Below are 23,820 nucleotides of genomic sequence, written 5' to 3' on the forward strand. Positions count from 1 at the left end.
TATTGGCCCCTGACAAGTCAACAGAATAGGAATCAGCCTAACCAAGCATACTCCCCAGCGACTTGTTCAATTACTCAGGTTGTGATTCTCCAGGAAGGCTGAGCGGCTCCTAATTTAACACTGTCAAAAAAATAAACACGGAGATCATTTACAGTTTATCTTTTGACCTTTATGTCACCAAATCTAACAAGATATCTTTTTATATATATTTTTTCTCCCCCTGAATAGAATCAGTGAGATAAATATGGTGTGAGCCTGTTCCAAAGAAAATTAAAGTTTCTGCCTGAGTCACACAGAATGAATGTGGTTGCATAATGCACTTCGCGTAATCTAAAAGATGAGATGTGTTGGGGGAGTCTCTTTATTTTGATCTACTATCTGGCCATAACATTTTATTAGCACATGTCAAAGGGAGACAGTCGCCCCACCACTTACATATATAAACAGTTATCATGAATGTAAAATTAAATTCACATGAAGGGAAGAATTTTTATTCTCTTATTTATTAATTTTGCAGTGCTTGGGATGGAACCCAGGTCTAGGGCTTGCTAATTTGCTGTGTCCTATCTCTGCCCCTAAAGAAAAGACATTAAAGCATAATTTCAACAATTATTTTGAAGTTTTTTATGGCAAATCATAAGAAATGTAATAAATATTATGAAAATTGAATAATGCACATTTATAATAATTATGAATAGACCGTAATAAATCAACATTTTGAACTTAGTAGTACAGGACAGAAATTTTCTGAATTAGTTTAGATGATGTAACATCAACTGTAGCATATTTAAGCTATGTCATTAACATTCTTTTACAATTCTTATAATAATATGGTTGTTTTAATAAATTATTCTTTTTTACATGCATACAATTTAAATCTTTCCTTTGTAGGATTAAATGAAAATAAGTCCTTTGCCAGGACATTTTCCCCCCTCAAAAAAATGCTTACCTTCAAACTTTAATCCTGGAAATCCAGAGTATAAGATTCATTCAAAAAATGATTAATTAAATTTGACCTGGTACAATGGCTTCAGAACACTTATTCTCAGAATACTGGAGTATAGAAATCACTACCTAGTAGGGAAAGAAGTCACCCTGGAGACTAGACTGGATCATCAAAATTTGTCACATCAGCTACTAGCAAAATCAAAACAAGTGATTTAATAGTGATGTAGTACTTGTAACTTCATATGAATATCTGCATAAAATATATTTCTGTAAATACATTACATATGATTATTCACTAGATTCTAAAATCGTGTCATCGTTAATGCAAAAGCAAAGAAGTGAAGTCTGTAAAACTAAGGCAGCATTCCTCATCACTGACGTACAGTATGAGGAGGGATTTTTCTTGTTTTCAGAGCTCCAAGGATGCCCAAAGGGGAGAACAAAGTCACAAACTAACAAAGAAAGCAGCTTCTCACTCCTGGTTGTCTGGCTTTCCAGCCCTATTAAAGTCTTAACATAAACTTGAGAACCTAAAATGTACAAAAATACTTCTACAATCCCCCATCCCCAACCCACTCAAGAGGCAATCCGTATACGAGATCCATTCTCACTCTCAAAACCCCAGAAAGCGAGGCACAGGGAAAAAATTGGTTTAGGGTGACAAAATTGAGCGTGTTTCCATTTTTAAATTTTCAACTGAAATTTCCATAGTTAATAGTTTTAAAAAATGTCCAAAATAATTCACATTCTGGCCAGAGAAAACTGCAGCATGATCTTGAATACAAGCTTTTCAACAACTCAAAAAAGCACAGCTCTCAAAGTTTGGATAAATGGGAGACTTATCAATGGAATGAGTAATAGACTGAAATACATTTCAGTATGGAGGCCAAGAAAGAGGACATAACTTTTTAAAGTGATTAGAGTAGAAGGCAAGTCAATGGGGTGCTGAGATAAGGGGCGACTGCTCCAGAAGGCACCGGTTCAGAGAGAAGGGCCTTTGCGAAGCATGCCAGAGGAAGGAGAGAGACAGGATGCCCAGGGGTAGATGAGGGGAAGGACAAAGGGAGGAACAAAGAGACCAGACCAGACCATGAATGAAGCCGAGCAAAGGAGTAAAAACAGTGATCTGCCTCAAGCACCCAGGGACTCTCCTTCCTCCTGTGGTTACAGATCTGTTCCTATCTCTTCCTCTGGTACCTGTGGGACTCTCACTCCCCAAACATCCAAACCCAGGAAGCCACTAACAAGATGTACCCGGCTCATAATTCAGTTTTCAAAGGTAAGGCTTGTCTGCACAGATCACCCTCGACTACGGTCGAGTTTTAAAGGCACTTTTGTCTTACTCTCCTCTAAGATTAGAATTGTCACTTTCAGGAAAACACCAGGTAGGATTTCATTATACTTTGTGTTTGCCAAATCCTGGAGCAGACTGGGCAAATAGAACAGATTATTTCAACATTTGTAATTTCCCTCTTCAACGTGGAGGTCCGAGAGAGAGAGAGAGAGAGAGAGAGAGAGAGAGAGAGAGAGAGAGAGAGAGAGAGGGAGAGAGAGAGAGAAAGAAAAGAGAGAGAGAAACCAGTCATTCGTAAGATTCCCAACATGTTATCAAGCACCAGTGACCTTTCCCAAGGATTTTTAACAATCGGAGTTGTTTGGCAAGGCCTTCTTTTTCCCTCCAGGCTGATCAATTCCCTCCAGACAGGAGCATGGGAAGCAGAAGGAGATAAGGGTAGGACAAGGACATCTGCATATGGCTGGTTGAGCGGAGCAAGGACCAGTCTATTTCCTCTCTATACACAGACAGCTCGTGGTGTGGAGATGATGCTAAGCTAGTCACAGAACTTTACAGAAAAGTTCAGATTTCAATGTAACCTAACAGCCATAATGACCCTACTCAAATGTGAGAAATTATTAACCAACTGTCAAAATATGGGGAAACAATACCAAAGCCTATTGCTTCAAAGCAATTAATTCACCCGCAGTCTCAAGTTTCGCTCTTTTTGTAATTGAGGCATTTTCAAGGTTATAGAATAATTAAAATACCTCTTCATTACAGAGAAAGCTGATGGAATCTACTAAATTGTGATGCTTGCTTTGGAAACATTTCAAATAAGCAGAGAGGTTACTAACTTGTTTACTAGAACATATATTCAAGTTGCTATTGTTAGCTGTACAGTGCCTCTGTATTCAGTCCAGTGGAACGTAGTTCTAATATACTTCAAATTGTATCCTCTTAATACACCAAACCTGCGCTCATATCTATTGGGCTGGGTGAACAAGCTCCAATCCTTAGGCACTTTGTTCACTGCCTGCCTCACTGAACAGGGTGCAGGTTTTGTAAGATTAGAAATACAACCTCCTGAAACATGACCATAATATTTGCGAGAGGAGTCTCTTCCACTCCAATAGGAATCTAGCAAATTAAGCTGGGAAATCATTTATGGTTCAGAAGTCCATTATTTCTAGTGAGTGCTATCTTCTACTTTCTGTGAAACCAAGTATGCCTACATGCCAAACGTCCAAGCTGCCTATTCAACCTGACTCTATATTTGTTTTTGAAAATCTGTATGCTGGCCCATGAAGAGAATCAGTTCAGTGGTGGAGTTTATTCATTACTTAAAGGACTGCTTCAGTCCTCTTGTGTCTCACATTCAAGAGGAGAAATCATGACCATCTCAAGCGTTCTCTTCTTCCTGTAAAGTGTAAAAGCCTGACCTAAATCCAAGACGAGCAAGATGATCTGTAAAGGTCAAATTCCACCACCATTCTGAATCCGAGAGTCAGAGCACAGTGACTATTGTCAGTCTTACATCTTAGACTTCCGGAAGAAAGAAAGACGTTCTGTTAAGATGTCTCTGGTGTTAAGACGGCAGAAAGCAGTGCTACTTCTAGCAGGAATGACTGTACAACTTAACTTTATATTTATTTAAAACTATGAAACCTTATAAATGAGACCTATAGATTCCTAATTAGGAAGCCAATACCTTCACTCAGTTCCTTCCTATTTACCTTGAATTATTTCCCTAGCTACTCTGTTAGAATATAGTATATGGTCAGAAATAAATTAGAGTGGCTTGGCTTGATGCAGTATTCACAACTATAACGTCCATTTTGTAAAAGAAAAGAAGGGTCCTTACCTATCTTCAGCAAAAGTTTTCAAACACCCAGTGATTATAACGAGAATACAAAACACGTGAGAACAAGCAGAAGGTGCTATGTAAGCCTGGCTATTCCAACCTTGTCTACAGAGAGAGACAATGAGGATTGAGTCAGAGTCTCACATGCACACACACCCTGCTACTTGTCCACAGACGCCAATGCTTGAATTTGACAAACGGAATCATGTTCCTCATTCTTCTCTGGATCACATAGTATTTTGCTGATAAGTCCAAAAAAGTCAGTCATTTATACCATAGAGTTCACACCGTGGATTCAATATAGTCTCCAATAATTTGGCCTGTACTTAATTTTATTTTGTTTATGTTTTTGTCTTTGTTTTGTTTGGCTACATCATGGTATGTTGTATAGTCAGAATCAGCAATGTTTCATGATATTGTTAGGGTCATTGAGTGATCTGATATCACAGAGAATAACACCATGGTATATTTATGCGTAACAGAATGCATTATAAAATCTTACAAAGAGATTCTTGCCACTTATGTGATCCAGGATATTAATGTAAATAAACATGTTATATTTATTATCAGCTGTGGGTGATATCAGAATACGAGTATGTTTCCCAGAGTCATCTGAAATATTCATAAAAAATTGATACTATACTAATTACTGGTCTTCTAATTTAAGCTTTTGGTATTTGTTTACTACATATTTTTAATAATTCATTATAATTTAGATAACATTGAATTAAAAAAGTGTCAGTTTGAGGGTTATAGAAAAGGAACTAAGTAAAAGTGAGTTCATTCTAATTTATTCTTGGATTGTCTGTACAACAAATATTTCATGTTTATTAGCCTGAAAGCTTAGGTAGAAAAAAAATGTTTTACCTACCTAAGAACAGGGATATTTCTGTTTGGGTCACTATTGAATAACCAATATAGGATAAGGCTTTACTCTAATTAGACACTATTATGAGTTTAATAATTAAGTGAGTGACTCTAGGCTCAATGCATTTGAGGTCATTATAATTACTCCATTATTGAGTTTATACAAGAGATAAACATTGAACAAAATTTTCAAGCATTTTTAAACTCATATAAAATATTTTTATAACATTTTAACCTCCCTATCTTTATATTCTTAGTAAGAAACCAAATTGTTACATTGTTGGTTGCAAAAGTAGGCCATGAATGGGTACACTGTCTTTTAATCTTTTAAATAGTTGCTTTGGGTAGATTGTATACTTTTATATAGGTACCCTGTATGTTAATTGTAGAAACATTAAGCATTTTGCATGGACTGCTTTGGAAAGCATCAGTGGAAACAGAGGTACACAGACCAGAAGCATTCAGTGACCTATACTTCAAGAACAATGAACAATGACCCAGGTCAACTGCGTCCACCTTAATGCCAGTCATCTCCGGTTGTTTTATTTTTAACTAGAACAAAACAGCCAGCATTAACTCTCAACTCATTTGTGAGAGGGAAAAAAGGGATAAGGGTAACCCTTCAAGAATCTAAAAACTCAACTTCTACAAATCATAAAATAGTTCAGAAAAAGCAATATTCTATAATCAGCCATCAATAGCAGGCTCTCCCAGAAAAAGATCCGGGAAGAAATTTTTTTATTTAGAGTCTTTGAGACATTAATTGGGCACAGAAACCATTGCCGATGAATGCCTGACGTTAGGAAAGAAAAGAAACAAATTCTGTTTCCATAAAATCTAAACAACCATGTGGCCAAGGTGTAAAGGACTTGTTTAAACACATAGGCTACTTTGTGCCTTGAATTATTTTGAACATTCCAGGGAACTGTTGTTGCATCAATTTTAGAGATGTCGCAAATATAAAGGCACGTGTATTGCGAAACACTCAGAGGAAACTCTGATAAGCACTAGTGGTAAAAGCATTGGTGTACTGATTATATACTGCCTGTCAGGTGCAGAGGACTATCTCTATCAACTCTGATAGAGGCACACTCAAAACCATAAGGCACAAAGGTCTGAAGCAGTCATACATGTCTATTTATGTGTTTAAATGACATGCTAACAAAACCTAAACATATCTGGGAAGAGGCACTCTTAATTGAAACTATCCCTCCATAAGACTAGCGTCACGAAGTCAGTGGTGCATTTTCTTCAACAGTGATTGATACAGATGGCCCCTGATGTCTACGACTGTGCTAACTACGGTTAGGTGGTTAGGGGGTCCTGGGTGTTATAAGACAGCAGGCTGATCAAGGAACAAACATTCCTCCATGGCTTCTCTTTTCCTGTCTCTGGGTTCCTACTTTGAGTTCCTGCCCTGACATCCCTTACTGATAGACTATTTCCTAGAAGATTAAGATGAAATAAAAGTGTTCATCCAAAAGTAAATGAATAGATAATTAATTAATTAATTAATTAATTAATTAATTAATTAATTAAAAATGCTACTTAGCAGCCTTCATAGGAAGGAAACATATGAATGTCTAATTCCTATGTCAATTGTTGAAATAACAATGTCCAACAACTTAGCAAAAAATGTCCTCCGCCAGTCAGTGACACCATGTGACCTCAGCTTAAATGCAGCAATTGGTATCAGGAAGTCAGGAATGCTAACAACACGTCGGACCATTTTACTGCTCACATTCCCTATGTTACCTATTTACTGCAACTCCAAGAACAAATTCGCCAGCTTTATGATCACAGAGATGAAGGTAGCATTGGCGTTAACCATAGACTACAGCTATGCTTGGTTTGTACAAACACCGCTCCTTCTAGCTCAGTGTTTCACCACAGTTCATAAATGAAAGTAGTCCTGCAGTATAAATGAGGCATGTGTGAGTAGTATGCCCAGTTCTGAAACGTTATATCTTACTTTTCCTATTAGCAAATATTAACTTAATTTCTGGTCACCCAAGTGCATGGCTTATCTTCCTCAACAAACTCCAAATACTAGAAGAAGACCGGGTTGAACCTTGGCCATTGGTGCAAACAGTCTGTGCTTTCCACATACATGTGGTGGGCACCAGGCACGCCTACAGGGAAATTTCATTGTACTGCTCAGACTTATAAAGCCATATTCTTTAAAATCAGTTATAGCAGAAGAAGGCTGGTATCTTGATCTCCTTTTCCTTAATACTATTTTTCCCTGCTAAATGATTCCAAACTTTACTATCAACAAAAGGTGCAACGTTGGAATATGTCAAATCAACACTTAAGAAAGTACCCAACACTGTGGGATAATCCAAAGAGAATGTTCCCTTCGGTGGCCTTTGGATTACATTTGATTAGGTGGAACTTGGGTATGTGGATAAAGGGTCAAGTACACACTCCTAGAACAAGCAGAAGAAAGAAAATATAATTAAATGTATTAACTAGGTGGTCATCCATAATAGTACAACACTAAAATAAACTACAATGTTAAAAAATATTTTTCTTTTTTTATTGAAAATATATTTCAGGGCTGGAGAGATGGCTCAGTGGTTAAGAGCACTAACTGCTCTTCCGGAGGTTAATTCCTGAGATCAATTCCCAGCAACCACATGGTGGCTCACAACCATCTGTAATGGGATCTGACACCCTCTTCTGGTGTGTCTGAAGACAGCTACAGTGTAGTTATATATGTAAAGTAAATAAATATTAAAAAAAAAGAAAATATATTTTTCCCATACAATGCTCACTAATCACAGTTTCCCATTATTCTGCTATACTCAGAGACTGGTATCTTGTCCAGTTATCAGAGAGGTTTCCTCTGGCAGCAGATGGGAACACAGGCAAAGATCTACAACTGACATTAGGCAATGACAGAGTCTAAATTAAAGAGTCTCCATTGGGTCCCTCCTTGGAGCTTAGGGAACCCTGGGGAAGTAGAGGGGATATAGGAGTCAGAAGGAAAATACCTTTTTAAAAAGGGAACATTTTCGGGTTGGGGATTTAGCTCAGTCATAGAGCGCTTGCCTAGTATGCGCAAGGCCCTGGGTTCGGTCCCCAGCTCCGGGGGGCGGGGGAGACGGAACATTTTCAATTGCTTGTACAACCAAACTAACAGCTACCCCCTTAAACCACAGCAGTGAAGGAAAGCCAAGCAATTGTTTACTGACAGGTCTTGCCCAACATAACCCTACAGGTTTAAAAACTTAGGTACAAAGACTTAACTATCTGTGTTGCTGTATAACTGCCCCAAGAGTGAGAAGCAGTGATAATATGGCGGCGAGCCTGAAATAGTGCAAACAGGCCCAGCAAAAGACTGCAGTACCTTAAAGTCTCTCAGATGGCAGGCCTGACAAGCCACCATGACCTTTTAAATAGATCCAGTGGGGTAAAGTGATGCTACTCGAGTTGGGGCAATTAAAAGTACTCGGGTGAAGTAGGAAGATGGGGTGCTACATGTTAAACTCTCAAATGTTTATACATTTAAAAATCTGATTATTGAATGGATTAAGAAAATACTATTGTATATATTCCCTGGATTTTTAAATACTGTTAAAATTTTCATATTAAAAAATACTTGCTAGTTTGGTACTTGATACAAATTTGTAATTATAGTTGTCATGATTAATTCTCCTTCTCCAAACTGAATAGTAATTCAAGTCTATACAGTGGTTAGTGTACCTGCTGGGGATGGGGGAGTGGATTAAAAAAGAAAAAAGCTAACCAGTGTTGAGCTGTATTATATTTAAAAGGACAAGAGAACTTTTTTTGTCACCTTAGGTACAACTTGGTTAAAACAATGTTCTGGGAAATTAATATGTACATCATTTGGAATGTTCTCCAATTTTCAAGTAGAAGGTACTGTACTAATATAAAAATACTTGTTCTAGGTCCAAACAATTAATATACTTGCTAAATTTAAGCAGGGGCAATCGCTATATCCAAGTATGGGGATACGCAAGTTTCCTACTTTCTAGTATAATGTAGACATAAGCTGTGAAGGAAAGTATATGGTTTCTATGAGTGCCCATATACACCCACACATACATATATGGATATATGTGCCTGTCTATGTATATGTGTGGCGTGGGCAGCTATATGGTTTTTCTCCATTAGTTTCATTGCATTGACTAGGATTTGCATGAAAGGCTGCTGTTCCCTAAGGCAAATGCAGTGACTAAGTGGATTAAATGCAAAGCGACCAGCCTCAACAGGCACAAGACAAACATTGAATCAAAAACAAAAAATAAATAAATTAAATTTGTTAACTATTGATTTATCCAGTGATAACCGAGTAATTTCTAATAAACAGACAAAAATCAAAGCAATATGCCCTCCAAATAGTCATCATTAAAAAAAAGAGGAAAAGAGCCTCCAAGAGCCCTTTGCAGGTTCCAGGTGAGGGTGTGCTCCGGAAAGAGGGAAAAAAAATCTCCCTCACTTCTCTGTTGGCTGCACTTTCTTATTCACCACTCTGAGCAAAGCAATTTGATCCTGGTTTCTGTAGCCAACCTGGTTCAGCAGGATTTCTCACACACCCTGAACAAAAGGCTATTCCCCCTTACAAAGTACTTAGCTCAGATATTTGTCAAGATTGAATTGATTGCAGCCAGAGGACTGAGCTCAAACCATGATGTGAATGTCTCTTCCCCTGGTCACTAAATCCCTACTTTGGTTAGGAAGAGGAGGGCTGGGGAGGTGAAAACTTCATAATGTATCATTTCCTCTTATGAATATGTAACAGTTAAATGAGGGGAAATAGCTCACAGAAACTTAAGGAAAGTAATATACCTTTTGTTTGTTAATTTATACTTGAATATCTTAATTCATCAATCTCATTGTATGAATTTATCTTAACATAAACTTTCTGTGAGAGCAAACCCCCTGACTTTTAACTTGTAGCCACAGGTCCTCCTAAGCTTCAACTCTACTCACGCAAGTCCCCTGTCATAACACTTAAACTCCAGCTGAGGTAATAGGAGTTATGATAAGCCGTGCAATGATAATGGTATGGCTGGAGAAATGGATGCAACCTTGAGTTTATTTAACATTGCAGTGGTAAAACACACAAAATCTCTGGACTTGTTCATCACGGCACAGAAAATACATGGCAGTTTCCTTTGTAGTGACATTCGTGCTTCTGCCCTGCAAAGCCTCCAAAGAAGCAGATGTATCCCAGGCCCTGCTCAGACAAGGCGGTGGTCACCACCATTTAAGAACTGCGCCAGCGAACGCCAAGGAAAGTTTCCGTGTTAGTAATTTATGATGAATTACACTCTGCAGTGGAGGCTAGAGACAAAACAACGTGATTGAATAGGATAACTCAGCTTCACGTGCTAGAAACAAAAAGAGGGACTTGGAGGATGGGCCATTAGGGAAAGAAAGGGTTTGCCACACAAGCGGATCGCAATTTCAATTCCCAGAACCCACTCAACAAGTAAGCATGGAGACCCACTTGTACTCGCAGCACTGCGGAGGCAGACACAGGGATTCCTGTGTATACTCAGGCAACTAGACTTCTCTGTTCTGTTTCCTCTATGCTAGAGATCTGTGTGGAAAGACAAAGGAAAACAGCACAAACAACAAACAAATGAACAAAAACAAACAGAAAATAAAATGAAAAAAATGACTTAGGAACAGTACCTGGGTTTAATCCCTGAGTTCAATATGCATATATACACGTGTGTATATGCATACAGATATGCTGCTGCTTTCACAAAGTATTTTTAATCCTACCTTAGGTACTTCTAACTATTTATGGACCAATCTATCTACCCATCTATTTATTTATAATTTTCCAATGTGGACATGTTCTACATCTGTCTGGTATAATTGATTTTACAAGTTAAAAATACATATGGTGTAATTGATTTTGCATATATATATAACTAAATATATATATACTGAATATATATATAGTATCTCTATTACTAAATTACTAGAAGGAGAAACAATAGCAAGGACAACGACCCATCACGACTGTGTTGCTTTATGTAGAGATAAATGACAAATTTATTTCACAAAGTGGACAATATGGTGACAGATGGCTTTGGGAAGCTTGAAAATAATTGGTGTATGTTGAAACAGCTGATAGTGCCCATTACCCATACCGTATGGACAATCAATGAATTCATTCCAACTCTTGGTGCCAAAATGCTGAACATGACCAATCCTCTAACTGTATTGGAACCCCAGGTTTGTGATCCACTCCTGCAGCAGACTTGAGTGTGGGAAATATGCCTATCGACAGCACCTTAAAAATTTACAAGTCACCTGCATTTGTCCTTCTTTTGAGGAAAGATACCACTTCTGGGATCAACACGGGACCCAATGTTAAAAAAAATCCAATACCTTGCTTTTATCAGCTTTTAAGTAATAGCAAATACTCTTGATGTTGAAAAGAAGACCAGAGAATATCAAATATATCTTAATATTTTGTATTAATTAGAGTCTACAGTAAACGTGTGAGCTTATAAAAAAAAGACAAGTATATGAAGGCTACGTTACGCTTACAAGCCATTTGCTCTGGGGAGACGGGATCATAGGGCCTAGTTTGTCTGTATAAATTAAGAAAAGATTCATCTGAGTGCAGTTGAATGTGAAGCTATGATGGTGAATCTTTAGGCAGACTTCTGACCCTCGGGTGTGAACAGGGACTTCTGCTGACAAGGGGAAAGTGGCTAAGCAACACAGACCAGTGTGAACTGTTTGCTGGGCGAGTGCTGACAGCCTCAGGTGACAGGTGGTTTTGCTTTATAAGTTCAAACAGCTCTCACAAGTCCTTGTTTTCCAACACCAGCACTTGTCAGGTTAGCTGTCAAGGAAATCCAAAATTATTTGCAAAACTCCAACTCCATATTCTCTTGGTAAAGGCTGACACAGCCTCTAAAAATGAAGAAATTAGCACAAAAAGTGCCTCCTCCTACAAAGACGTAATCATAAATACAGTAGCATGGGTCTTTTATTCGGTTGCTTTGGGGACAAGATGACCATATATTTTTTTTAATTTACTTCCTAAAGACATAGGTGTTTCCTGGTTTGCAATTGTTTTTTTTTCCATTTGAGAAGCCTGTATTTCCACATGTATATTAACATGCTCCCTGAAGCACTACATAGTAACTGTTTAATCTACCAGATTAACTCAGTGTCTGCAGTTTGGTGAAAATGTAGAAGTTGTCTGTCCAAAGTGCCCTGTGCCCTGTTTGAGACAGCAATCCTATGAATAAAAGCCATATGACTGGGACAGAACTTTTATTAATTGTCTTAGCTACTGGAGTAATGTGCCGATGATAGCCAAAACAAGCATTTGATACATTTAAAATAACAGCATGAAGAAATGAGAAACATCATGCGTCATAATGCTCGTTTTCCTTAAAGACAGCATGTCTTATCTCACTGAACTCTAAGAATTACTAACCGCTTTCTTAAAAACATAAGGGAAAGAATTTCCATGTTCCCATATGAATTATGCTGCCTACATAGTCATGGGCTTTACTTTTCGAATGTTTTAAAGCAAGCTATAGCTGAACTGTGGACATATGTGTTTACCCAAAGCCTCATTTAAGGTTAGCATGTGCACTTACTTTGGGGCATGGAATGCCATTGAGGGAAACATGTGATTCTGACCAATGGTGCACACTGACTAAGGGCTTAGAGGATAATGGGGAAACTTCCAGCAAATGGAGGATCCTTGACAACCTTTTCAGACAGACAGTTTGGTTGCATCATGAAGTCACCAATCTGACTAGTCATAGTGTTGGCATCAGGATCGTTCTTCCATTAAAACCTCTCCATGTGGAACCGTGTTGGCCCGTTGTGTTTTCTCCAAATGGAAGCCGAGATTTCTACCCCAACACGTAGACCATGAGAGAAACCCAAACTACATGGCACTTAACGAAGGGGTAGTGCGGGCAGTCCTTATGCAGCGCTGACTGAGGCTTCTGTTATGTTATTTTTTCCTCTTTTTGGAAGGGGCAGATGAGATTTTAAGGCCAGAAGAAATGTAGAGGATGACATATTCCCGAAATCAGGGAAACAGAGAGAAGAAACCAGAATGCCATCACTTCAGTACTTATACAGACAAACATCAAAATACAGACAACATCACTGCAGTGAGCAGTGGCACACGCATCTTCTCACACTCTATAAAGCTCCCAGATAGCCAAGAAAGGGTCAATAAATCTGGAACCACCATATAGCTCTGCTTTTCTAAAATGTTTTGTCATAACTATGTTTTTCCAAAATTTAAATACTCAAAATCGAATCGGTTCCTAAATCATCATAAAAATGGTTTTGTGAATGAAAATCAGATGAATACTGAAAAATTGACTCAAGATGCTAAGACAGTCCTGCTTTCGCCTCTGGGTGAATCACTCCTTTACAACTGATATCCCTGCCTCACTTATGGGCCAGCGTTATATCAGCCTACATCACCTAGGAGGCCTTAACTCATCTGAAAGAATGTATATTTTTTCTTAATATTTTCAATGTCTTTAGCCGTTAACTCCACTGAAAGAAAAGGCTGGTTGTCACTACCAAATTGCACGTATCACTGACAGCCAAGATGTACTTGCTCCAAATTCAGAGATGGATGGACAAAAAGATTCACCACATGTTGAAAATTAGTGGTTCTAATAACTGCTATCAAGGGAATAATACATCAATTGGACAGTGATATTCAGCATAACAGTTTCTAGTTACAGACATATTTTTCCCACATGTTGATGTCTTGTATCTATCTTCCTTGCTTAGCTACTACAACCTAAGAAAATTCTGAATAGACACCTTGGCTTTTCTAATCAATGACTGACATTAGAAAAGGGAGAACAGCCAAGCATTACGTGCCCACACGTGCAGGTACATACATTTTACCACAGAAACTCCCCTTCTAGGAAATAGACCAAGAAGGGTCTGGTAATAAGACATTTTGACAACACCATGTATAATGAAAAATTGCCAAGTTTTAAGTGTAAGAATGAATTACAACTCTCTGTCCCAAGCCTTCCTATGTATCCAAAACATATTGAAGGCAAATGCAGGAACTCAAATTTGGAATATGAGAAAGTGACTTAAAACTGCCAAGCGATATAAAATCTTCTAATGGCCTGCAACGAGTAACATTGTCAAGTAACATACCACTTGCTACCAGTGACCAAGCAGTGACACTTCCTGAGCTGGGTGGAGGAGTCACAGTTATGCCACAATCTGCAAAGCCAGTGTGAGTCCCTGAACTTCCTGTTGCTGCCTTGGAAAGACAACAGAGTCATCCTTGCCCTCTGTCAGCCTTCTTTCTTATTACAGCAAGTAGTCAGAATGGACAGGATAACTAGATGGAAAGGGTGTGGAGTTTTGAGTCTTTGAATGGAGACTTTTCAACCAGGTACACTCCCTTGGAGACCATAAACTCAGCCTCATATTATAACTAAGTTGCAATGCTCAAAGGATCAACTATAATGATGCTTCAGAAGCTCACCTTCCTCCTCATTGCTACAGATCATCATTTACTAACCCTAATGGTAAATCTCCTTTACTCTTTTTCTAAACTCCGCAAAACTGTTACTTTGCAAAATACAGCAGGTCATTAACATAGTCAACAAATGAGCATCGTGGAAAAGAACAATTTATTTCTTCAGTTTTAGTTCTTTATCTGAAAAGGCTTATCCTTCATGTTTTACTTTCCGGACAAAGAAAATGTGTCATTGCTTTTAAAAAATACCACAGAAAGACTTTAGGGGAAAAAAATGCAGCATAGAATTGAAGTTTCATACAATTCTGCAGCTTTACGTAGACATAAGAACCTAAAGATCCTACAATTTCAACTACATCAACATCTATACTTGTTGTGGGAGTACACGTCAATATAATCCTGATGAAAATACTCCAAGACTTCCTACAGCATTCCAGATTGAAATAGCATCTACTGAAATAGACTTGCCTGCCAGTCTGATTTAGCATCTCACTTCCCCTTATCAGCAGATGGTAATACACCATTTAAATCCATATGCCTTCCATAGGCATAGTTCAAGTGCAGAATAAAAAGAAGAACGAACGTTTGAAAGCTAATCAGATTAGCCTTTAAGTGAAGAAAGTAACAAAGTGGAATTTCATTTCCTGTAAATGACTTTTACTACATCATGTTTAAATGAAGGAAGGAATTATCATCCCTGTAAACCACCCAGATGAAAATAACTCCATAAGATAAATCTTAGCAAAAGGCTTTCTTGAACTGGTTAATTTTTCATAAATCTAGACTCGACACAGATCCCAATAATGATAGGAAATGAACATAATACCAGAGAAAGGCTATAAATGCAGCCACAGCACAGCATGAGGGGTAAAAACCATAACAATTTGCCAATTTTATATCCATGTATCTAACTCCTTTCCCCACACTGTTTTCGGAATTCGGTCAGGGCGGAAAGATGCAGCCAGTAGGGTTTCCAGTTCTGCAGAGATAACCAGTTCCTTTATGCATCTCATCTAGGCAAAGGCATTAGGATAACGGGCTGGTTTTTCAGTATGGACACATTCAGGAAAGCTTTTGAAATCTTTCTAGCTTTGTCTTCCATTCTCTACAATAAGTCTTAGATTCTAATCAATCTCTAAAGATTAAGATCAACAGTCGCATGCAGATCTGTACTTAACTTGAGACTAGCCTTCCTTAGAAGGGAAGGGACAGAAGAATCATGAATCTTCCTACACATTTTAGGTTCAACAGACATAAGCATATCTTGGATAAATGAATAATATAGCTATGTTACAGATTGATTAAATTCAAGAAAGGTGAAATCTAGATTAAGTGTGTAAGTACATATGCGTGTGTGTGTACGTGCATGCATGTGTTGGTGTGTGTGTGTGTGTGTGTGTGTGTGTGTGTGTGTGTGTGTGTACATGCATGTTCCTCTGGTATCTTTGTCAATCACTCTCCACCTTATTTCTTGAGAAAGACTCTCTCAGAATCTTGGGTTCACCTTTCAATTTGGCAACAGTTGACTGGAGAGTGATCCATAGAGGATTCTCATCTCTACTTGGAAATGCAAGACCCATGGGCTTTTCACATGGGTGACAGGGACTCGGAGTCAGGCCCTCACACCTGTGCTATGTCCAGTTTACCAGTAAAGTCATCTCCCTAGCTCCTGAGCTTCCTTTATATAATACAAATTATCTAGTATGAAGGGAATGAAATTTCAACCATTATTCTTCAGAAAGACAAATCTTTTAGAATTCATTGTATCTTTTTAAAGCCTAAACATTGCTTCTTTGCATTCCAATGTCAAATTCTGTGAGCACTAAGAGTTCTGCTTCACCAGATAAAGAAAAGATTTCAACTTAAAAGTGTTCTGTTAAAACCCAAATGATATATACTTTTATGCAATCTCAGGATTGCTACAATAATATTTTTATTTTTATTCCTTAGTAACATATTAAAATACTATATTATTGAAAAGAATCCACATAAGTAATTTATTAATCATTCAGTCTTAAGAAAAATTGAAATATAAATCAACTTACAATTATAAACAAAAAGAAAATTACACAGGCATTATGGTCAGCTTTGCACAGTAAGTAAAGTGTGATCCAATGTAGTGGCTTAATGGACAAGGAAACTTACTTTCAATGCAGTTCACCAGAGTTTGATCCTGGACCTAAATAGTATGCTGAAGTTTCTTTCACCCTTCTTACAAGCACCATGGACTGACTGACTTACACACACACACACACACACACACACACACACACACACACACACACAAATAAAATGTAAATAAAATGTAAAACTGCCTTTCTACATTTTGAAATATGCATATGGACTTCTCGATTTTATCCAATTAAAAATTGGTTGATTCTAAACTTAAGGAAGAAGCAAGGAAAAGAGAGCTAGCGTGAGGCACTAATAAGAACATGGTACAGCGCATCAGCTCTGAAGAACTCACAGCTCTGACAGGAAAAAAAATTTAAAAATATCTGCACTGTAAGAGCAACCACTTGCAATTTTCACAACTGTGCTCCACTATATCTCAAACTTGTCAAATAAAAAGCCCCTAGCTTTCAGAAGGAAACACACACACACACACACACACACACACACACACACACACACACACCCTGGCACGCATGCATGCACCCATCCACACACATACACATATTCACATACATATACACACAAGCATATATACATACACACACATATTTGCCTAAAGAGGCTTTATTTCATGTCCAAAAAAGAAAAAAAGAAAGAAACACCTGCATTAAATGCAACATAAAATTGGTAAAGACCAGACAGTTCAAGGAGCTCTTTTTACTCCACTGCATAATTAAAACCTCCGTGTTGTTAGATAAAACTAGAAAAGCCAGAAATTTTGAGTGTGACTCAAAATATCATGTGGTAATATCCAACCCTTGAAAGGTAGAATGTGTTTGAATTGGTCATGGGGTCTATGCTGTTGAGCCCAAATATAAACCTTGAGTCCAAGTCAACCATTCCATATATACGAAGACTTTTGCCTCCCTACAGCTTGGCTAGATATTATGAAGCAAAAATATGTTGACTATTTCAGTGTGTGGGGTTCATAGTCCTGCATATTTTGAAAGAGCCACTTAAAAGCAGTCGAGATATAAAACTTAAAAGACCTACTGTAAATCATGGAAAATTGTCTACACCCAAGGCAGCTCATTTAGCTTTAAAATAATTAGAATATATCTTCAGAGAATTTTTTTTAAAGAAATACCATAAATTCTGTGATCCTCACACAATGGAGTGTGCTTGACTCTTTTAAAGGCATTAATTTGTATTTATTACAACAAAACTAAGGAAAAAACCTTGACTTTTTGTTAACATTAAATGGGTAAATAGTCTAATAAAAAGGCATAATGAGCGCAATGTCTCAGATCCCTCCTGTTTACAAGAGCTGAAAGCCTTAAAGCTTGGAAGATTTTAATCAAGACTTCCATTAACCACCCCGTGAATATCCAAGGGACGGCTGGAATTTAAACAAAGAAGGAAGTAGAATGCTTTTAAAATGACTTAATGTAATTCAGTATTATGATATGTAACAGTTTTAGCCATTAAACAACAGGTGACACGTCAGAGCCAAGCATTTGTCTTTCTTCTCAGTGACAATACATCAAGTAAGACATACAATAGGTCAGATCTAAAAGAAATCATCAGTAAATAAGAACAACAATCTAGGAAAATAATTATGACAGTTCTTGTATACAATGCATCAATCCCCTAGGCAAAGTACATATGGTAGACATTTTAAATGACTATACGAGAGATTGTGTGTATTTTTCTTTTACATTTATTTACACAATTAAATGTGTTGTTTTTGTTTATTTTATACTTTAATATCCCCTTCTTCTCTAAAGATCCTTACTTAACCATTCTTTTAGGCTAGCATTACCATGACACATGAGCATACATGTTCTTGGGGTGTTTCTGAACTCTATTAGTTAGAAAGAAACTTAGACATACACAGAGGAGCTTAAACTCAAAACTGTCAAAACAGCATCCTTCCCTAAAAGTGGGGATCAAATTATGTTTAGCTGGAGCCACAAAACTAAGTTTGTATTTAATTTCTGCTTAGATTTGTTTTCTTTGATTGTTCTCCACATTTCTCAAAGACTACCTTTCAACACCCAAGAGATAAACAGCCAATCCACAGACTCTTCATTTAAGGAGTGCATTAAGTAGACATTATTAAAAGTAATCCTGAAATAATACAGTCATATACATACAAGTCACCCTAAATTGACTGTGCAAACTGTATTTATATATTTTAGTGTGCACACATGCCCACAACACACGCACGCACACACACATACACACACACACACACGCACACACAGAGCACACCCACGCACAAACGAAAACACAAGCACATGTAACATTAGCAAATAAAGAAAAAAAGGCAGTGATTTCATGAGGCAAAAGGGAGTCGGGTACATAGAAAAGATTGCAGGGAGAAAAGGAAAGGACAGAAATTCTATAATTATATTTTGATTAAGAAAAAAATTTAAAGGTTCTCTAAACCATACTTAGATTTATCCAGGAGAACTGACATCTGTCTTTTGAGCTGATCTACTGAACCAGTCTGGTGAACATTCTCTCTCTTCTTAATCTACAAACAAGTCAAAGCCCTCCTATCTACAACTTGTCCATGTTGATAGTGTTTCTAGGATATTTTGTACAAACTAGGCTTGCAAGTACTCAACACAAGTGAAAGTCAATTCATTTGAACTCCTTTCAGCCCATCTGTTCTCTAAAAGAGGTGGCATTCTCAAATATCCCTTAGCTAGCTTTCAATTATAATTGCGAGATAGTCACCTGAGAGAGACTTTGCTGCTGCTACATAAATGTATTGTTTTCCAAGTTTTTACAGTTATGAGTTTTCTCCCTATAATAACATATAAAGAAAATGTTAGGGTTTCTACTCCTGAACTACCACTGTGGGACAATTTTAACTAAGGAAAGTCCAGAAATGATGAAGTTTTCCTATTTCCCAGGAATACATATGCATAGCTTGGTAAAGCGACCTATACCAGCCAATAAAGGCCTCTACTGTGTCATCCCACAAACTAGCTTAATTATAGGGACACCAAATCAAACTGTTTGAAATCGAAGGAAAGATGCAATTATTGATCTGCAAAGATATCTGGTGCTGCAGCACTTAGAATAATAAAAACTGCAAATGTCCAACTATAAGGAACAGATCATTTTCTCTAGAATATATGCTGACTTTCCAAAAGGTATGTATTTTATTGTAAAATAAAATCAGATGGTATTTTAATAATGAACATAAAATTCCACACTGGTGATTTTTATGTCTTTGTGAGTGTATACATATGTGTACCGACCAAAAGGTATATTGAATATGTTGAATATCTGTTCTTTCATTCTTCCATACCTAAGCTGCACGATATCTATAATGAATACATATTTTTATTGGAAGAGAAAATGTTAAATGCTAATTTAATCTGCTTTGTTCTGTTCTTAGTTTTCCCTGGACTTTTTCATCTCTCTCCCTGCCCTCAAGCTAGAGGCTACCAAGGATGCTCAAAAACCACAGGGGCTAATTAGAAATACAGCCCCTTTCGTTCTGACCACCCAGACTTCAAATAGGTCACCTCTGAATAATGAGATATTAACTCTGAAAGAACATAAAGAACTGAGATAGGTTTACAGTTTTAAGATTTCAGTGGGATGAAACTGAATTATTCACACCCATTAAACAGAGTTTGAATGATTCACAGCCAATTTTATTTTTATATTTGTAATGAAACAGCTGGGATTAGAGTCTATTCATGGACTCCTAAGAAATTTGCACCCCACCTACTAAAATTAGTTTCCTCATCCAAAATTCTGATCAGCACATCTGAGAAAGAGGAAAACAGACGTTGGTGCTCAATACCAGCAAACTAAACACTTTTTCCTATCATTTTGCCACCAGGGTGAGTTTACTTCGCATTGTATATATTTCTCTTTTCCCCCAATCATAGAGCAGCCTCTAATTACCTGACCTTTTTGCAACATGATTATTCATAAAGAAGCATTCTCTTGTTTCATATACTAAGCTTAAACAATGTATTTTTTAATGCTTCTGATTGTGTGTGACAGTTGTTTACGTCTCACTAGTTTTCAGCTACAAGAAGAAAACCATATTTCCATTTGTACTTCAGATACAATTTTTTTCTCTTCAAATTTATTAAGCTTGAAATATAAGGTTTGTGTCTTATAGCCACGTCCACCCATTGAGTCATTCACTCATCAGAATGTTTAAGATCCAACAGGAAATTGACATGGGCCAAGTATTTGCCACTTAAATGAAACTGAACAGATTGCAGATCCACTATCTAGAATTTTCCAAAGCCTGGGAAAAGGGGGTACCTAAGGGTTGGTTGAATCCTCCAGGGTCACATAACTACTTATTCACAAATTATGTTTATAACACAAAACCTGCTCTCCCGCAGTACAATACATTTCCCACTGTAATACCAGGAGGAACGAGAAAGAAAGCATGAGATGAGAATTAGAATCATGAATTAGTATTCACCTGTAAATAAAACCCAGCGGTGTGATGTGCACACTTCCAAGCCCCAAATGCAGGGATTTAGAGGGCTATTTAATGGAAGGACGAGATACCTCAAAAGTTTTCAGAAATATTCAACTTCTCTGTGACATTGAGGCAAACTCTTACACAGACCAACTGCAATCACACACCATAGCATAAAGGTAGTGGAGACAGAGAACTAAAGAGACATTGATATATCATAGAAATCATCTAATACAGTCCACATTTTATTCATTCTAGCTATGTCATTGAAACAAAATATATGGAATTTCCCTTATTACTAAGAATACATGCTGTTGTAAATTTGGAAAAGAAACTAGGCAAGAATAACTTGTGGATATTCTAAAATATCATCAACACTGCCTTTAATTGCACTGTGTTTTGCAAGGCATATTAAAAGTTTACAAATAAATTCAAAGGCTATTTTTTTCTGTATAAAGGGCTTTTCCTATGAAAGACAAATGATTAATCTAAGGAATGTAAGTACCTTTAAATCTTGATGTTCAAACTAGAAGACTGGTTTAGCATACCTTGCTCAAACATATGCAATTGGTAGGAAGCATATCTTTGTGAACATGGAATTAAGACTGAGCCTCTGTAATTCTTTTCAAGCACATAACAAGTGCAAATGCAATGTTAGCTTAGAAAAGTTCTTTTCTCTTTCCAATACTTCATGAAGACATAATAGACATCGAATCTGGTATTCCAATACTCTCATGGAGGAAATAATTTGTGATGGAATAGTAGTATGTACCCAATATAAGACAATAAAGATAAACATCTTTCAAAGATTGAAGCTAGAGTTCTCTTCTCCTGTGCCTTCAAAGCCCACACAATTGTCTATAAAGACATTGAACCTGTACCTAAGAAAAACAAGATTCACCAAAATTGAGAGAAAGTAGCCAGAATATGACTTCAAAAATTATATATATATATATGAGAGAGACAGAGACAGAGACAGAGAAAAGATCTTCCCCAAAAGAGAAGATGATCTACGGGGACTGTTTTCACCTGAATGGCACATAAAATTTTGACCAAGATTGAAACTAAACTTACCTAATAACTACTAAACTATAAACTATACTGAAGATACAATACAAGGTAATATAGCCCAAGGTAATATGGTCTATGTTAACATAGACCATAAAAAGTTGATATCCAAGATTATTACTTGTTCTCTCTATTTTTTTTAATCATCCTTAATACTCCATTTATAAGTCAGCAGCCAATCACTAACAATTTACTGCATATTATTCTTCACGGTTATTATGACTGGAATATCTCTATGAAAGGGGATCATTTAAAAAAAACAGTGAGCAAAACATTATTATTAGCTATTAGACATATTTTCTCATATAAACTATGCACCATTTTAAAAACTATATCAAAGAACAATTAGTACAGGGCAAATGTGAATGTGTATTCTTTATGATTGTTTTGTTTATGTGATTGGTTAGTTAGTGATTGAGACAGAGCCTCACCACTCTGTAGCCTAGGCTAGCCTGGAACCTACTATCTCCATCAAGCTATCCTAGAGCTTTAAAGGGTTCTTTAGAAGTAAAATTGGAAATAGTCTAAATGTTCATTGGTTAACACATTAAACATATTATGTAGGTAACTATAATAATAAGGCCTTAAAGCAAATATTGTGACACGCCTTTATGAGCAAGTAAAAACTTCCACATCATACTGCTAAATTTAAAAACAAATTGTGGAATGACAAGCTGCAAATAAATAAACTAAATATGTGAGTGTTCCTAAAATATATATCCGATACCATGTGAACCAAAAATTACCTGTCCCCACGGTTCTCATTTTTATTTATTTATTTATTTATTTATTTATTTAGGTAATAGACGTGTCACTTGCAAAACTTCAGAACTCTGCTCTTTCGATATTATACATACACACATGAGATGCTGGGTGTACAGAAGAGCAAACTGACTCTGAAAGTGTGCGTAGTCCCCCAAGCACTGATTAGCAATCAAAGTTAAGCAGGGGAGGCTATCATCTGACAGGCAGGGTAGCCTGTCATCTCTGCCTTGACATGCAGTCTGACGTCTGGCAAGCTATGTGATATCGCTGCCTCCATTTCCTCATCCAAATAAAAGGAGCAGAAATAGTTTGAACTTCAAAGATTTTGGATTAATTAATATGATGGCATTAATGTCTTAATAAATTAGCTGAAAGGTAATAGAAATTGAAATGACTGCCTATGTTTTATCAGTTCCTTCATTTTAATGCCTTCCTGGGCATTATTTTTTTTTTCTCCTGAAGTAGTTTTGCAGGTTTTGTCTTCTTCAGTGAGAATTCCAATTAGACAGCTACAGAGCTGCTCTCATGATATATTTGATTATAAGCTAAGTTCATGAAGTTAATTCTCTGAGAAAAGATTATTTTACAGGTCATTTATCTACCAAGACCTTTCTTTAAAAGCATGGTTAAGACTAAGTCTTGCAAAAACTTAAATGAAATGTAACATTACAGAAGAATGTGATTCATATTGTCATGTATCTTGTGATGTCTCCACATAAATTACTGATTGTACCAAAAAGCTAGGATAAAAACACATCACTGGCATCCTGCACCCAACAAGTCTTGAGAAATAGTCAGTATCCATGACTTTTTAAATGTAGGAAAATTAAATATATTTTATTTTAAAAACATGTTTACTAATCTCTGGTTAACCTTGATGTTTCAAGTAAGTAAATTTCCATATTTACCCTTTCCTAGTTAATACACCTAAGTTAAATTTTTTAAAAAAAGTA

At 36.9% G+C, this 23,820-nt stretch overlaps 3 protein-coding genes across 19 annotated transcripts in view; 2 read left to right on the forward strand and 1 right to left on the reverse strand.

Moving 5' to 3' along the window:
- Nucleotides 1-23,820, reverse strand: part of Trps1 (transcriptional repressor GATA binding 1) — a 226,572-nt gene that overhangs the window by 130,240 nt on the left and 72,512 nt on the right.
- Nucleotides 1-23,820, forward strand: part of LOC148004790 (uncharacterized) — a 139,167-nt gene that overhangs the window by 86,734 nt on the left and 28,613 nt on the right. The gene's annotated exons all lie outside the window — the stretch shown is intronic.
- Nucleotides 1-23,820, forward strand: part of LOC120093649 (uncharacterized) — a 54,970-nt gene that overhangs the window by 21,370 nt on the left and 9,780 nt on the right. Inside the window, exon 6 of the mRNA XM_087559763.1 lies at nucleotides 2,119-2,227. Coding sequence (XP_087415889.1) covers nucleotides 2,119-2,227 — 109 coding nt within the window. The remainder of the gene's footprint in view (nucleotides 1-2,118; nucleotides 2,228-23,820) is intronic.

Source organism: Rattus norvegicus, chromosome 7, assembly GCF_021556685.1.
Source record: "Rattus norvegicus strain SHRSP/BbbUtx chromosome 7, alternate assembly SHRSP_T2T, whole genome shotgun sequence".
In the NCBI taxonomy this organism is placed as follows: Eukaryota; Metazoa; Chordata; class Mammalia; order Rodentia; family Muridae; genus Rattus; species Rattus norvegicus.